Source organism: Lygodium microphyllum, chromosome 2 (assembly GCF_053477565.2).
Source record: "Lygodium microphyllum isolate KBCC chromosome 2, Lygodium_microphyllum_v1.1.10, whole genome shotgun sequence".
Lineage (NCBI taxonomy): Eukaryota > Viridiplantae > Streptophyta > Polypodiopsida > Schizaeales > Lygodiaceae > Lygodium > Lygodium microphyllum.
In genome coordinates, this window is record NC_141136.1 from 64,980,140 (window position 1) to 64,995,905 (window position 15,766).

The following is a 15,766-nucleotide window of genomic DNA, read 5'->3' on the forward strand; positions in this document are numbered from 1 at the left end:
CCCCAATTAGTAAGGGGCCTTGAACTATGAAACAATGTGATCAAAGATTTATTCAATAAAAAAGTAGCCTAATGATTAATCCCATTTTTGGGAAGGGCAAGTCTATGAATTTGATTCAATTTTAGGTTGGCAATTTTGACACAAAACACTTCTTGGTTGGAAATCAATGATGAGGGGCCATAGTGATCAATAAATCTATTGTGTGGCATCATCATCTTCATCAAGACTTGATCCTTACAATTAAATTAAATATAAGAAAGCTCTTGATGAAGTCCAACCTTGTGACTCGTCTGCCATGAGAGGCAAGCAATGAAAGCTTGACTATAGTACTGATAGTTGAAAATGGGTTGGCATGCTAAGTTATTAATGGGGTTAAGAGGTCACAGGGTAGCCTACAGTAGGGCATAGGGTGCCAAGAGATGAGCACAAATGTATATGAGCCAAAGGATCAATGGATGGAAAATCAATGTGAGTGGAGTTATTAAAGGTCAATCTATAAATAGAGTCCATGAATCTACCTAAAGCTACTAGCATGGTGCTAAAACAAGTTATTTGGTTGGGTGGTTCGAAAAACCAATATTTTTTGGGGAAGTAATTTTATGCTCCAATTTACCAATGTACTATGAAAGAGCCACTTTTTTTGTGTCCTATTAATAAAATCTGAATAACAAGGAAAAAATGTACTTCTTAAACTTCTTGAGACTTCAAGCCTTGCACGTCTTGTTACATTGCTTTGACAGGAAGGACAAATTGAGGCAAGAGGTGGATAGTAAGAAGGTGGGAGAGTTTGCAAGTAGCTAAGGGAACATACAAAGGAAATCCTATGAAGGTAAAGGAAGGAGGCAAATGAGGAAACAAGCTGATGTGAGAGGTCCTAGTAGGTTCATGAAAGTTGCTAAAGCAATAGGTGTAGCCAATGATGGGCATCAAGATGGTGGAAGAGAAAAGGTGATTATGAGTAGCAATTAGAATTGGCATGGATGCAATGCACAAAGAGAGAGAGAGAAAGAAAGAGAGAGAGAGAGAGGAGCACTTGAGCAATGCAAAGAGAGAGAGAGAGAAGGAAAGTATGGTGATGAGATAGTAGGGAAATATGCGTCAATGAGTATCCTTGCACAATGTGTTTTTTAAAGGTTGATTTGTTCCCCCCACTAGCACTACCATGAACACATTTTTTCTAGGGTCCTATTAAATATGTTTTACCCTTTTTTGCACTAATAGCCCTAATGCAACCTCTCTCTAACCATCCGAAAAGCCCAATTTTGTTGCTTGATGAAAAATTAGGAGTTGAGATATGGCTAGCATCTTTGGGAGTGATTAAGAAAGTTTGTAGTAATTGTGAAGATGGATTAACATTATCACATAATGATAGTAGGAATGGTTTGATCTTATCACATAATTCTAGTAGGAATGTGCACATCTTTGTAATTGGTTCAATCACTTTGAGACCTTTCCCCATGAAGCATTGTTGCGGCTCAAGCTCAAAATTTGCAAGCTATGAACCTAAAATCAATTTAGTTGCATGAGACCCTTATTGCATATAGGCATGTTACCATATTTCACACCATGGATGCATTGGTAAGATATTGAAGCACAAAGTTAAACAATACTTCAGAAAATTGAAAGACTAAATTGAGTATTAGTTTAAATCGTACACTCATGGTGAGATAGATCAATGTTATATTCCATTCTTAATATTCAATTGTATACGCGGTTGGGCATATTGGCATATTTCCTAGCCATGGCATATTCCATTCTTAATATTCAATTATATGCATGGCTAGCATATTTCCAAGCCATGGCAACCCTTGGGTTGATTACTTTTTTGTATACACCATGTTATGCACATGAATAGATGACATGTTTTCATATTATTGTGACCTACAAGTACATAGGGTATGCCCCTACATGGATTAGTGTGCAAGGGGTCTATTAATCTCCAAGAGAGAAATGTATATAAGCAAAGGGTCTTTAGTAAAAGAGCATTTCCTACTTTAGGAGATCTACAGTACAAGGGGTTAGTTAAACTTCAAGAGAGAAATGTACATAAACAAAGGCTCTTTAGTAAAAGAGCATTTTCTACATTAGGAGGTCTATAACTTACCTCAAGTGATATACAAAGGATTTGTTTATAGGGCTTGAATACATCTGACATAGGAAATTTCTCAAAATGGGCAACACAAACCTCCTACCAACAAAATCATATGTCACAGTGCTTGATTCATCCTACTCACCAATTTTAACTAATTGTACATTTTTCTTATGCTTGTTTTTAAATTTAATACAATCCCCATTCCTCACACAATTTGAGATTCTTTTGTTACTTGTCATCTATAACAAGATGTATAGTTTGAAGTTGCAAACTTTTCTCCCAATAGAAAAGACAAGATTTTTCTCATCCATGCATTAGATTGTTGTCATCCCTAGTACACTCTCGTAATTGCACCTAATTAACCTTTGCCTTGTCTATCATAAATCCATGATTGTGCACTATTCCAAAGCCATTACTTTTCATGGCCTTATTCAACATGGTCTAGGATAAAACCTAAGTTAATATCATCTTCCATTTCACATGCATATGTATCCACCATAAGCTCTCAAACATTGCAAAATTGAGCAAGAAAGAACTAGTATTTAGAGACTCGTATGTGAGAGTGGGTTAGATTGAACACATGCCCACAAAATCCATGTGCAAATTAATTGATGTGTGGACTTACAAATATGATATGGTAATGTAGATGTGAGGGATTCATGGGTTCAATCACACCATATAAGAGCGATTGCATGGGTCACAATAGCTTACCATGTGTGTATGATACATTGTGTATGTTGACCTTTTCCCTGGAAGCTTATGCAAGGAATGCCCACATCAAACTATGGTTCTACCAATGAAACAATTGGTGGAGGATTTTGATGAAGCTACAAGCTTCCCAAACACTATAGATTCCTAATATAGAGCATTGGCATACTTACTTCACAAAAATATTCAAGGACTTAGAGACATGACATACTCACTTCACAAAGGTGTTCAAGGATTTAGAGACAAGCATGACAAATGCAGGAAAAGAAGATAAGTGATCAAAATTTGGTTGGGTTGGCTAATTGACTAATGTAGAGTTTGGATCAAATTTTATACTACTAATATGGCTTGACTTAAGTTAACTTATTCACCTTAAAAAGTGGAACCAAATATGTTATTGCAAGTGGCTATGTACTTTTCATGAAGTTGCACAAATATCTACCCCTTTGACTTGATGTTTTCAGTGGCATTGAAAGGCAAAAGTAGTTTCTATTAGGTGCATATTGTCCCAAGCTTGCAAAGTGTCTTCATTGAGGGTCTATATAACCCATAACTCTTGCCTCCCTACAACATTGATAAGTGATGAATAATCATAAAATATAGGAGCCCTATCAATAAAGACCATTGATCTAGAATAGTGAGAACTATGGCATAAGGCATCCAATGGTGTAAGCATTATGTGATTAGTCGAATTTCATGTAATTATAAGATGTTAGACCATCTTTGTGTTAAAAGTGCTCATATCACACATTCACTGGCGCCCACATCCTAATTTATAGCACTCTCTTTATTTTTCATTTGGTAATTGGCCAACCTGTTTTATGGTAGAACAACTCCTTTATTTTTGTCTATAAAAGGAGGAAGTGTGGCACCAGTCCATTAAAGGTTCATGTACTTGCAAATTCTTTGTGTAGAGAAAGGGAGCTTCCGGAGTGTGTGAGCTAGCGCTCAACCATTGTGCTCTTGGCATAGTGGATTCCTATTTCCGGTTCGTATTATCCTCCGTTGACTTGTCTGCGTTAACTGATTGATGCCGTTGTTGACTCGTGGTGTTGCTGCGACATTCTAGTTGCCGACTATTCTCGTTTGATGGGTGGCATTTTGCATCTTACCGAGGCGAGTGCACTACTACTGGCACTAGAGACCTTTGCATTTAGTTTGTGACTTGTTGACCTCCTGCGCATATGCGCTGACTCATTGCGTTGACTGAGGTGTTGTCTCTTAACATGTGTTGTTGCAACTTGCTATGTGCATGCCTGACGATCGTGTGTCGTGCGTGCTTGACGATCGTGTGTCATATGGTCTTTTGTTGTGATAGTCCACTTCTGTCCTGATCGTCAGACTTATGAGGCATTATGTGGTTGTTTCATTCATGGTCATTCATATGAAAAGTTCTGTAATTTGGTTATTACTAGCCGTTCATGTGCTGTTTTCATTATTTGTTGATTGTACTTTAATGTCACTAATATGGCATGTTTGTAATTTGGTTATTACTAGCCATTCATGTGTTATTTTCATTATTTGTTGATTGAACTTTGCATGATTTGTGTTGCATTTGTTGTATGTGTTGTGATCTTTACAAGCTATTCACACTCCATGTGCTCCTTTCTCCTTTCCAAGGTAACTATGTGAGTACCCTTTCTCATTTTTCATATCATCATATCACCCCCTTGTACTAACAATGACAACAAACTCAATGGCTCTAATTATACTCATTGGACGCTATGTATGAACACTTGGTTTGCGTAGAAATACCTATGGTAGGCTGTTGTGTGTTTCAGGCCCAAGTCAAAGTGTCCATCGATCCCCTCATAGTGGACAAAGAATGAGGAATATTTTCAGGAGTTTTCTGTATGGGAAGGTGAGAATGCCAAGGCCTTTATTGCTTTGGTACACTCACTTCATGCAATGGTGTCTTCTACCATTTAAACCTTGGAGATCTTCACTAAAGATTGGGATAATCTACAGGAGCTTTATGAGCAGCAATCTTCTATGAGGGCTATTGCCCTTCAAAGTCAATTCTATAATATCAAGTTTAATTCTAGAGACTCCACATAGGCATTTCAATTGAGGTTCAAGTTTATCCATGATGAGTTGCTCACCCGAGGCAACTCTTACCTCCTCTCAGTTATTTGCATTGATCTTCCTCCAAAGAACAATATGATGACTCAAGCTTTGAGGGTCTGGGTTTTCACTCTTGATCTTGATTTTGATGATCTCATGTCTCTCTTGCTTGATGAGGAGTCTTTGCTATAGGGACAAGGAAAGGTTTTGATATATGGTGATGATATTAAGAGAACATTAGAAGTATCTTCGAAGACTAAGAAGAAGCATGCTTTTTGCTATTCTTGTGGGAAGTGGGGCAATTTCTCTAAGGACTATGTGAAGATGGCTACCAAATGCAAAGAGAAGAATAAGAAGATAGATACTTCATCTTCAGACTCTGAGATTGAGTCATTGAAGGCCACTTTAGCGAAGGTGACCCATGAAGTGAGATTCTAGTGATATTGCATGCTCTCATATGCTCCTAGCCATAGGGGACAAATGTGAGGGTGGAGAGAGGGCATTCTTATGCTATTTCGTTTATTAGTGGATTTGATGTGTGTCATCAAGTTCGAGAGAGAGGCATGCAAAAATTTGAGATCCGAAAGGCCAAGTCCTTGAGCAAAGCAAGCAAGAGAGAGAGAGAGAGAGAGAGAGAGAGAGAGAGAGAGAGAGTGTGTGTGTGTGTAAGAGAGAGCAAAATAAAAGAGAGACAAATGGCAACTATACCAAGATGCATGCAAGGAAATAAACACACTAAACTTTGACTACTCACATGTGAAGCTTCAACTTCTTATGCCTTTCTCTTCTATCCCTCCTATTTTATTTGTACAATATCTTGCAATTAGTTGGACTTGTGTGTCCATTGCCAAGTTCATGTTAGAATGAGTGACATGATGTGTGTGTGTGTGGTCTCACATGAGGGAAACCAAAGAGCATGTGTATATAATGCTCTAGTGGAGGAATCTTGGTGTCACGACAAGATATCCATGGATCTTGTGTGACTGCAAGAGGTGCAAGGTGGATGGCTGGACTACTTTTTTTTCAAAGAGGGATTATGATATTTGGACTTCTTTAGGGTGCTTTGTTATCGAGGCACATCCAATAGAGTGCACACTGTTGGAATATCCACGGTGCATCATGAATGTTCTTGTTCATTGCTTGTTCACCTATGCTTTGAGAGGTGTTAGAAGTGATCATATCACATGTTCATGAATGCCCACAACCTAATTTGTGGCGCACTCTTTATTCTTTCTTTCATAATTGACCAACCTATTTTGTGGTAAGACAACTTTATTTTTGTCTATAAAAGGAGGGAGTGTGGCCACAATCCATTGTCCATTTATATTCTTGTAGATTCTTGGTGTGGAGAGAGGGAGCTTGTGGTGTATGTGAGCCAACACTCAACCATCATACTCATGTCATAGTGGATTCCTATTCTTGGTTACATCTTGCACATTCTCTTTCATTGATCTTAGTTCTTTCATTATTCCGTTATGTGTTTTGCTTTTCTAACACTTTGAATATGATTTCCATGGCCTAGGGCCAACAACATGCACTTGTGGTTCCTAAAGTGAGTCATATGGTGAATATAGCCTGTGGCACCATGGAGATTCCCAAACCTCATGGTTAGTAGTCCAAATTCTAACCACTAATCATTAGGCTTGCCACTTTACAAAGACTTTAACTTTGATAATTACTTTTTAAATATGTAGGACCACCACTCACTCACTTCAATGCTCAACACTCAAGAGCAACATGGATCAAGGTTAAGCCAATGGTACAGAGGCCTTTGGATGAATGAATACCTCTAGTTTTAAAAGGCCAAGGGATAGCCAAGAGCATCCTTGAAAAGAGGCTACAACCACTTGTAATTGATGCAAGTCTAAGTCCTAACCACTATGCTACTCTCATTGATGCAAGTCCAAGTCCTAACCACTTTACTTACCATCTTAAGTGACCATTTTTCCCACCACCGTTTTGATGGCCCAAAGATCATGCAAGATACCCATGATGTCAAAGCAAAAGCCACAATAAATTGACATTACAGAGCTACAAAGGACAATCAGAACAAGGAGCACACTATAAACAAGTTCAAGGGAGATAGAGGCAACAAACAAACACACTACAAATGACATGGAAAGTACATGGGGGTAAGGGCTAGAGCCCTACCAACTAAAAGGCACATGATACCTATAATTCAAATGCACCAATGGTCAAGAAAGTCTTGAACCATAAGCCATAATCTATAATCTACTTGTGATTCCAAGAACTAAACATATGGTCAAGGGGCCAATGAAGTGACATACCCCCTTCCACCCAATGAAGCGACACTCACCATCCCAGCACCACACACACTGCCAAGAAGAAAAAACTCATTACCCCAATTTAGAGAGAATCTTGAGAAAAAGATACATCAATTTTAGCCACTTGCATTTAGAGATGGTGATCCTTCGAATGTAATCAAGAGAAGCAAAAGTTGACAAAGCAGCAACCAGGTGAAAAAGGCTAATCAGCTTCAGTGTTGTAGCTTTGAACAACTTTGAACTGCCATACGTTTTTAGTCCGTTGTTTAGGAGAAATTCTTGGAAGATGCCACAGTTCTTGAAAGGTTTTGGCTGCTTGCCAAACTCTTTCTGATCAGAGCTCGCCAAGCCACTCTGAATATGAATGCCTCAATAAATGCAAGATGAGGCTCTGCTGCTGAACTTTAAAGCACTAGAGTCTCGATCAAGTGTCTAACCTTACTCGCCTCAAAAACATGTAAGCAAGGATACGGTAGCCTATCGCCATGGCAACCAAGATCCATGCCTCTTCTAATCCTCCATCAAGATCAACGATACCTGCAAAGGATGGCGAAGTCTGCACACTTCTGCAGCCCCCAGCTTCTGTACACTCGTAAGTCTGCTCAGGCGAGTACTGCACCTTCAGAAGGAGCCGAAAGCCATAGTACACGAACGATATATACTTCAGCCATTTAATAAATCCCGGGATATGCTGCAGTCAAAAGAAACATTGATTTTAGCATGACTGTCCTGCTTTGTCACGTTTTCAACCGTCCTTCACAGTATGCTAAAAGCTTACAAGATCAAAACCTGATTTCCACATCCCATGGGCTTCTGAAATACCTGAACATAATATCCTCCTGTGAGCAAGAAAAGTAGGAGCACCAAGGAAACAATTGTCCCCGCCTTTTTTATATTCAATACAGCAGAGCCGAAGAATTCTCCTACTCCCTGTTATGAATGTGGTCAAACAAGCCAATACCACAATCAAACTTCCAATTCAAAAGTCCTCAGGTAAGTGCACAAGAGTAAACAGTAACTTGTAAGTATAAAATGCAGCCCGAGTAAGAGTCTCTAAGGGTAAGTTGCTTAGTCTAGTTTTAGACATCGTTGGTCTAGTATAAAGTTGCTTAGTTGGTCTAGTTTTAGACGCGAATAGATTTGCGCCTCTAAGTATGCAGGACGCAAGGATCGAATTCACGCACCCATAGAACTCAGCCCAAACATGATCCACTACCCCATGACCCCGTTAGCATAGTTGGTCTTGTTTGTATTTACTTCTGATTATTTCACTCCAAACAGACATGCTGTTTGCACTACATTTAGGTACATTTGTTTCACCAAAAACAGATGCTTAGCCGAGCTTTTTGCACAACACTTAAGTCCACATGTTACATCCAAAACAAATGCTAATGACCAAGCTTTGCACCTGTCCAGTAAGAACTATCAGAAACAGAGACAGAATGGTCATGATGAATGTCGAAAAAACCCTTTGAAATCCTGCCATGAAGTAGAGAATTGACATGAAGAGTAAGGGGTACAGCAGCTGAGCTGGAGAATCACAAATGGTACTGCTTATGTGATAAGCGCTTAGCCTGTACATATCTGCAGCCCTTTCTTTTGCAAGAAACCAGTGTTCCAGAGGGAAGTTATAAACTGCTGCAAAGATGGATGACGTTGACCAGAAGATGCAAATGTAGAAAAGAAGCCCAACCTGGAAGAGAATTGAAGAACAGAGTGAATGCAAAACCAACATATAGTACCAGATAAATGCAAATGGAGAAAAAAACTACTGGAAATATCTACTAGCAACCAAAAATCAACCACATAAAGAATCATTCAAACAACGCAAAGAAACCAGAAAGATTCATTAAGCAATGAATCAGAAATGAGCGTAATGGGCTACGGATGCCCAAAGCAGGGGTGATTTGTATACATGTGCCAGTACGGGAGAGTAAATTATAATATTAAGCTATTGCACATATATTCTCAAGCACATGAGATATGCACTCATTGCATCAAGTCCAACAAACCACAGTGTTGCCTGATTGCCCAAGCCATCTCTTGCTTGGTGGGTTGTCAGGACCCTGCTTGCTACCTAAATAGGGTTCCATAGAGCTTTTTGACTGGTTTGATGTAAACTTTTAACCGGAAAAAATGATATAACTATTACCTGGTCTCTCAGTTGGGCTTCTGTCTCAATCCCTGATTGCCACCATAGTAATCCAAGTAGAACCGCAACTCCTAGAGCTTGGATTAACCTCAAAACCTCAAAATAATCTCTAGCCCTCTCTCGAAATGTTCTCTTTGAAAGCACAAAAAATTGTGTCACCCAAGATGAGCTCCAATCCCTTCGCAGCTGCATTTCTGCCTGCAAATGATCTGGAGCCATGCCAAGTGCCTGGATCATCTTCTTTTCTTCAGGCTCCATTGCCACATGGTATGTCTTTTGCAGCATCTAGTTTTTTAACTCATTGTTAGCAATCACATAAAGAGGGACATTTGTGAATTAACAGACAACAAGGCATCAATTTTCTAGCGCACAGGCCAAGCAAGCAGACTTGCATCTTCAAGCTTCATATTGCCTTTCCAAGGAGTTACAAGCTAGTAATGCACACCTTGATTACGTCTCTTGAGAACTTTTGCTCCATGGGTTGCCCATCCACAGGCTTGAACCCATTGTAAGCCTGTCTCAAATCATCTGGAACAGTGATATCAGCAATAAATCCAGTTGCCAAATCCAGCAAAAAGTCTGCTGGATTCATAGGAAGTTCCGGCACAAAGTGAAGAGATGCAAAATATTGCATTGCCTCTCTGGGTTTTCCAGAATAAATAGGATAACCCTCCGAGATCAGAATAAGCTTATCAAATAGATGGAATATACGACTTGATGGTTGATGGATTGTCAGTAACACAGTTCTGCCTATCTAAAAACACTATCAAAACTGCATCAGATTTGCCCAATGGGTCTTTTAGATAACCATTCCTTCAAAGTTGTCGATAAAAATTGTTACAGCAGCCCATCTACCTCCTAAAAGAAATCCTTACCTTGGCATTTTTTTGAAGCACACGTATTAGCCTCAATGCTGTGGAAGAATCTAATCCAGATGTAGGTTCATCCAAAAAAAGAAGCGAAGGGTCCACGAGTAACTCATAAGCAATGCTAGTCCTCTTTCTTTCACCTCCTGATATGCCAGGTACAAAAATGCCTCCTACTCTAGTATCTTTACATCTGTGTGTCAACAAGATAATGCAGAGTCAATGTGCCTCAAATTGGAGGTTGATATATACCTCAGTCTTTAATGTTCACGATGCAAACCAGCACAGCTGCTCATAAAGCACATGCACATGCTGCATAATTATAATATCTGAATTTTAGAGATGCAAACCTCTCCAAGCCAAGGTCATTTATCACAGTCTCAGCCCTCACAACCTTCTGTTCAAGTGTCATGCTGCTTGGGAGCCTTAGCTGAGCAGCAAAAATTAGTGTTTCCTTGACCGTCAACTGTGGAAATAGTAAATCATCCTGTGTGACAAACCCAATCCTGCCCAAATATCAACAGTACTTCAAATGAAAACTTCATTGAAACTTTGATGAGAACAATTATAACAACACAAACAGTTTTAAAAAAGATGAGCTAGTGCATCCAACACTAGTGCACTTATGCATGCATAGCTCTAGGGTGTGCATGTACAACCGGCATGTAAGTTTGAGTTACAATGCCTACTGCATCCCTCCTCACACACACACAAAATCAGCCCACATTGCAATCTCTCATACCAGATCAACCCACACACTCAAATTTTTCAAAATGGAAAATACACATGGATGTGTGCATGTGTGCACACATTTTCTGTGATAGGACACATCCACCCACACCTCCACCCCACCACATCACAGGCATATATCTGATGAATATGAAATTCAAAATGATATTTATGTAAGTTGTCCCACCCCCATCCCTGTCTGCTTCTTCTTGGCCATCCCCCCAATTCTCAATCCTGTCCCTTTCCCATCCCCTGTTACAATGGGATAGCTGCAGTTCTAGTGTACGAGTGTAATACGATGGGCATTATCCACAGCTATGAGCAGGTAGTTGCGAGCAGCAACTGTCACCTGTGTGGCAAGTTAGACAAATGATGCCATTTGTCCCACCCCATCCCTGTCCGCTGTTCCTTGGCCATCCCCCCAATTCCCAACTCTGTTCCTTCATCCCATGTTGCACTGGGATAGCTACAGTTCTAGTGTAGGAGTGTAATACGATGGGCATCATCCAGAGTCATAAGCAGGTCCAAACCTCCAATTCCCAAACCCGTTCCTTCCCCATCCTATGTTACAGTGGGATAGCTGCAGTTCTAGTGTAGGAGTGTAATACGATGGGCATCATCCACATTTCCATATGGCCCTTCAGGTGCCCACCACTCTTCAGCTCTTTATGGTTTGCCTTAATCCCTTCACATATAGAAGAAACACTAATGTTTTGACTAGATGCAAGCAGCATCACCTGCAGATGACTCGTACTGCAATAGTTGATTGCAACACCAACTATTGCCAAAACCATGGAAAAGGTCAAAGAACACACGACACAATGATAAACTCCTACCACCAAACCTAAGTTGATATATAGAAAGAAAATGACTACTACAATATCTAATCTCATTGTCACAAATGAAGTAGGCATTCCATAGGAATAACCGTAAAATATGGCTTTCAGTTCTAAGGGTAGCATGGCTGGGTCTCACAGTTTCAAGTTCATAATTTTCTTTTTCTTGGTCAGTGGTGAGTCTTGGTTTAACCTCGGACCTTGTAATTAATGATCACATGCTTTTCATGGTTCCCCATGCACCGTACATTTCTGTCATGGGTGATGGCTGATTTCCACCTCACATGAGCTCTCTAAGGTGAGACTAAGGAGGCACAAACAGACGCAAATTCACAAACACTGGTACCAACCGGCCACATCATGAAAAGCAAGGGTTGGATATAATCCAGGTCTAAACAACATACATACCCTTGCTAATCGGTTGTACAAGCATAGGAAACGTGACAAGTTCCAAAATATCCAGATCTGCCAGCAAGGGCATACTGGTTATGCTTCTATATATGTACAATGTCTGGCTGTTGCATATAACCTAGTCTAAAAAAATTCATGAGGGCTGCTCCAACCATGAATACTATAATTCTTGATCTGCTAGTGATCTTCCTTAACAGTTTATGACATGCCATCTTTTCTTGTCTTGTCTGATTTGCATTATGTAGAGGATTGTAGCAAATAGACCACTTGAAGAAGCCTCAAATCATGGCATGCTAAGTGGGGCCAATACAAATCCCTCATTCATGAACACTAGCAGCACATAATGCCAACCTTGCTAAGTGAATGGTGGCTACACACCCACCTTTCTTTGAACACCATCAACAATGACTCTCTTGCTTTGCACATGCAATAGAGTCCCTTCCTACTTACACCTCACATGCATCCCCTTACTGCCAACAGATTGATTCACGGTCTCACATTCTAATACTTAGCTCAGTTCCTGTACAAGAAGTTACAGATTGAGTCACATCTCACATTCTAAAACCTAGCTCAGTTACTCTAGACGAAGCTACTCTCTACACAAACATAGGGCTAATCCTTGAAGCAGAAATTGCTTTCCAACTCTCTAGTTCAGCCCTACCAGGAAAAGATCCCTGAAACAAGATTTGCTTGCGAACTTCTGCAAGACCTGGGTGCCACTTCACATTTCCCATTCTTGACACCTCTGCAACATTCCACAGATAAAGACTATAAAGCCATAACCACAAATATCTTTCTACAGTCTCAAATTTGAGGTGTCACCTTGCCTTGACACCTCACACACTTCTCAAGTAATATTTTGAAGAGGCCAAAGACTTGTTGATTTTCATCAGATGCTCCACTTACAGAGTAGGTCATTGCCTGGAAAACACAGTAATAGTAGCAGGGAGTCGTCTCTTTCCCACGATTGCAATTGGCTACCCAATGACTGGTTCCATAGTCAATGAGATTGCAAGTTATAAGGATGTAAGCACATCCCGACATGAATGCCCAAAAAAAAGTTGCAATAAGTTAAACTAACAATTTTTCATATTGAGATAATCTCAAATTGTCAAAAATTTCCCATTAGCATTGCACTGTCTTTATCATCAAACTACGTAAGATGGCCCACTTTAAAACTTGCAGACTACAATCCAAAGGAACTTCCATTTACTTAAAACTCAAGTAGACATATCTCTGCAATATGTCTCTAAGGAGCTGCTGCACCACAAACATGTGCACAATCATGCAAGATGCATGCACATGCATAGAAGTATAAGGTAAAGAGAGAGGACCTCCGCTTAAGTGCTGCATTATAGGGAATATCATTGTATGCCACAACCCCTGTGACTCCTCGTTGCAATCTTCCAGCAAGTATCCTTAAAAGGCTTGTCTTGCCACTACCAGAAGGTCCCATAATTGCAAGGACTTCCCCAGGAGATACACTTCCTGTTATACCATTCAAAATTTGCTTGAATGGTAATGGATCATGCTTCACACGTGCTAGCGTCTTTCTTGCACCCCAGTTTTGAGGTAGTTTTTCTTCAACCTTAAACATGATGTCTTCAAACTGAAAATTTTCCACAGGCTTTAGACTGCTGTAAAATCTAGTCAAAAAATACACAGAACTTCATGTGCTGGAATTACATCTTAAACCTTCTGCACAAGAATGTGAAAATGCTAGAAAATCATTTGTAAGTGAGCACATAGACATGCAAGGTGTAGTGCCCAAACATTCATTGAAGTACTCAACATCAAACACTGATATATGCAAATGTAACAGATTTGATGTTACCTTCAGCAACACTGGCAGCAGAGAGCTGTGAAGACTTTTGATGGGAAAAATCCGCTCAGTGCTTGAGTTGGTATCTACTGTATCAGATAAGCGGTTTGAACTATCATAGGCTGCATATCAGTAAATAAATGTCACTTGCAAAATATTTTCTCAGAGAAAGTTTAGCTTTTGAGTCATTTCTCAGAACACATTTAGTGGTATACTTGTAGAAGAAAAATGAGCTAGATACTCACGTTCATGCCGAAAGCTGCTAATCTCTGGAATAGGAACGGATGTATAAACAGAGGACTCCTGGCGAGAATCCCCGGTCTTCTCAAGATATTGCAGATTATCCATTAGTTCAATTTGTCCGGGCTTTCTCCTAGCCTTAATTGTTGAGGCATCATCGGTAGACTCCGAAACGATAGCCATTTGAAGTTCTAAGCCTGTGTTATCTCTCTCTCTCTCTCTCTCTCTCTCTCTCTCTCTCTCTCTGTGCGGGTGTACAAGTGATCTACATGTATAGCAGCTCTAGAAAAAACGATCGCGAAACGGCTTATCAAGCACCATGGCCTGCGATTTGCTAGGTGTAGCAAGTTCAAGGATGTGAACTATATTCAAAAGAAACATGTTTTTTCCGCCTGTACATATTTGTGCCTATCAAATTTCTTCTTCTTCTTCTTTTTCGGCTGCTGCTGCTGCCATGGAAGCCGCCAGACAAGCCGCTGAAAATAGTCTGTGCTGCACACTTCCGCCATGAGCGCAAGAAACGGGATCTCTAGCCACCGGCCAAGCAATCTTCACATGATCGAGATAGGTAAGCATTCCAAGAGTGCTCGTCGGATGCAAGAGAGAGCGACGGCGAGCTGGAATTGCTCCAAGTTCCTGCAACACCTAATTCTAAGCATATCGCCTTGTTTCACAAAGAAACTCGAAGAGCTTGCAAAATGTCACTGAACGAAGTTCAGTTGATACCGTTGGTTTCACAAAGGGCAAAGTCTCATAAATGACTTTCCGCACCCTTAAAAAAACTTACAACCGCTAAGGCCCAGTTCAGACTGTTCGGAAGGCCACATAAGTACAGGCTAGTGATGTCGACGTGTTAAAAAGGGATTTGTCAAGATGATTTCCGTGCGAAGAAATATATGTCCGACCTCGATGTGTCAAACAAGGCCCATTTATTTTTTTGAATAAAAAACAAGCTGCATGATTTGAACCCTGCCAAGACCGTATGGGCTATACACTACCACATAAACCAACAATCCAAGCAAGAACTTGTGAATTTTATGGCCAGCCGTTAGATCTATTTACACACAATGCAAAGAAAGCGTGCATCCATCCGCCATTGTCTAAACCGAGCCTAAGGTGCTACTACTAGCGAGCGACGGGTTCACACCAGGCGGACGGGCATACTCCAAAAAAAGCGTGCCCCTTCCCCTTTAGTTCACACACAACCGTATGCATTTAAATCGTTTGCTTGCCCCTCGGCTCTACAATGAATTATCTTTTGACAATTGGAAAGGCATACCAACTTCCTCACACGTGGCACGAGTTTGGTTCTTGCCACCGAATTTTATTTGGTGATCATGCTTGAAAGATATGCAAAGGGTCACTTGTTGTTGCTAAAGGACCAAAACTTGGATCGTTGCAACTTTGTACTCTTTGCATGTATGCTATGTGAAATAGCACATTGTAGCTATCATTAAATAACTATTCAAATCACTTTAGCATCGTCGTTTAGGCCACATGTCAACTTACTAGAACGAAAGTTCTTTCTCGTCTGCAGTATCTTCTATCTTTCAAAATTTGA

The 15,766-nt window shown here is 40.2% G+C and overlaps 1 protein-coding gene across 2 annotated transcripts; it reads right to left on the reverse strand.

Annotated features, from left to right (window-relative positions):
* Window positions 1-6,947: 6,947 nt before the first annotated feature.
* Window positions 6,948-14,889, reverse strand: ABCG26 (ABC-2 type transporter family protein). 2 transcript variants are annotated; one of them, XR_015693344.1, is made up of 11 exons: window positions 14,211-14,889; window positions 13,978-14,087; window positions 13,478-13,752; window positions 10,518-10,673; window positions 10,177-10,360; window positions 9,747-10,055; window positions 9,302-9,586; window positions 8,558-8,842; window positions 7,972-8,079; window positions 7,278-7,840; window positions 6,948-7,200 (listed from the first exon to the last, which is right to left on the reverse strand). XR_015693344.1 is itself a non-coding variant. In XM_087694378.1 (10 exons), exons 1-10 carry the CDS (start codon window positions 14,386-14,388, stop codon window positions 7,574-7,576), a joined length of 2,157 nt encoding a protein of 718 aa, XP_087550504.1. In that variant the 5' UTR covers window positions 14,389-14,889; the 3' UTR covers window positions 6,948-7,573. The 2 variants fall into 2 exon arrangements, 1 of the variants encoding a protein (XP_087550504.1); XM_087694378.1 differs by having other exon boundaries at window positions 6,948-7,840.
* Between the last annotated feature and the right edge of the window lie 877 nt (window positions 14,890-15,766).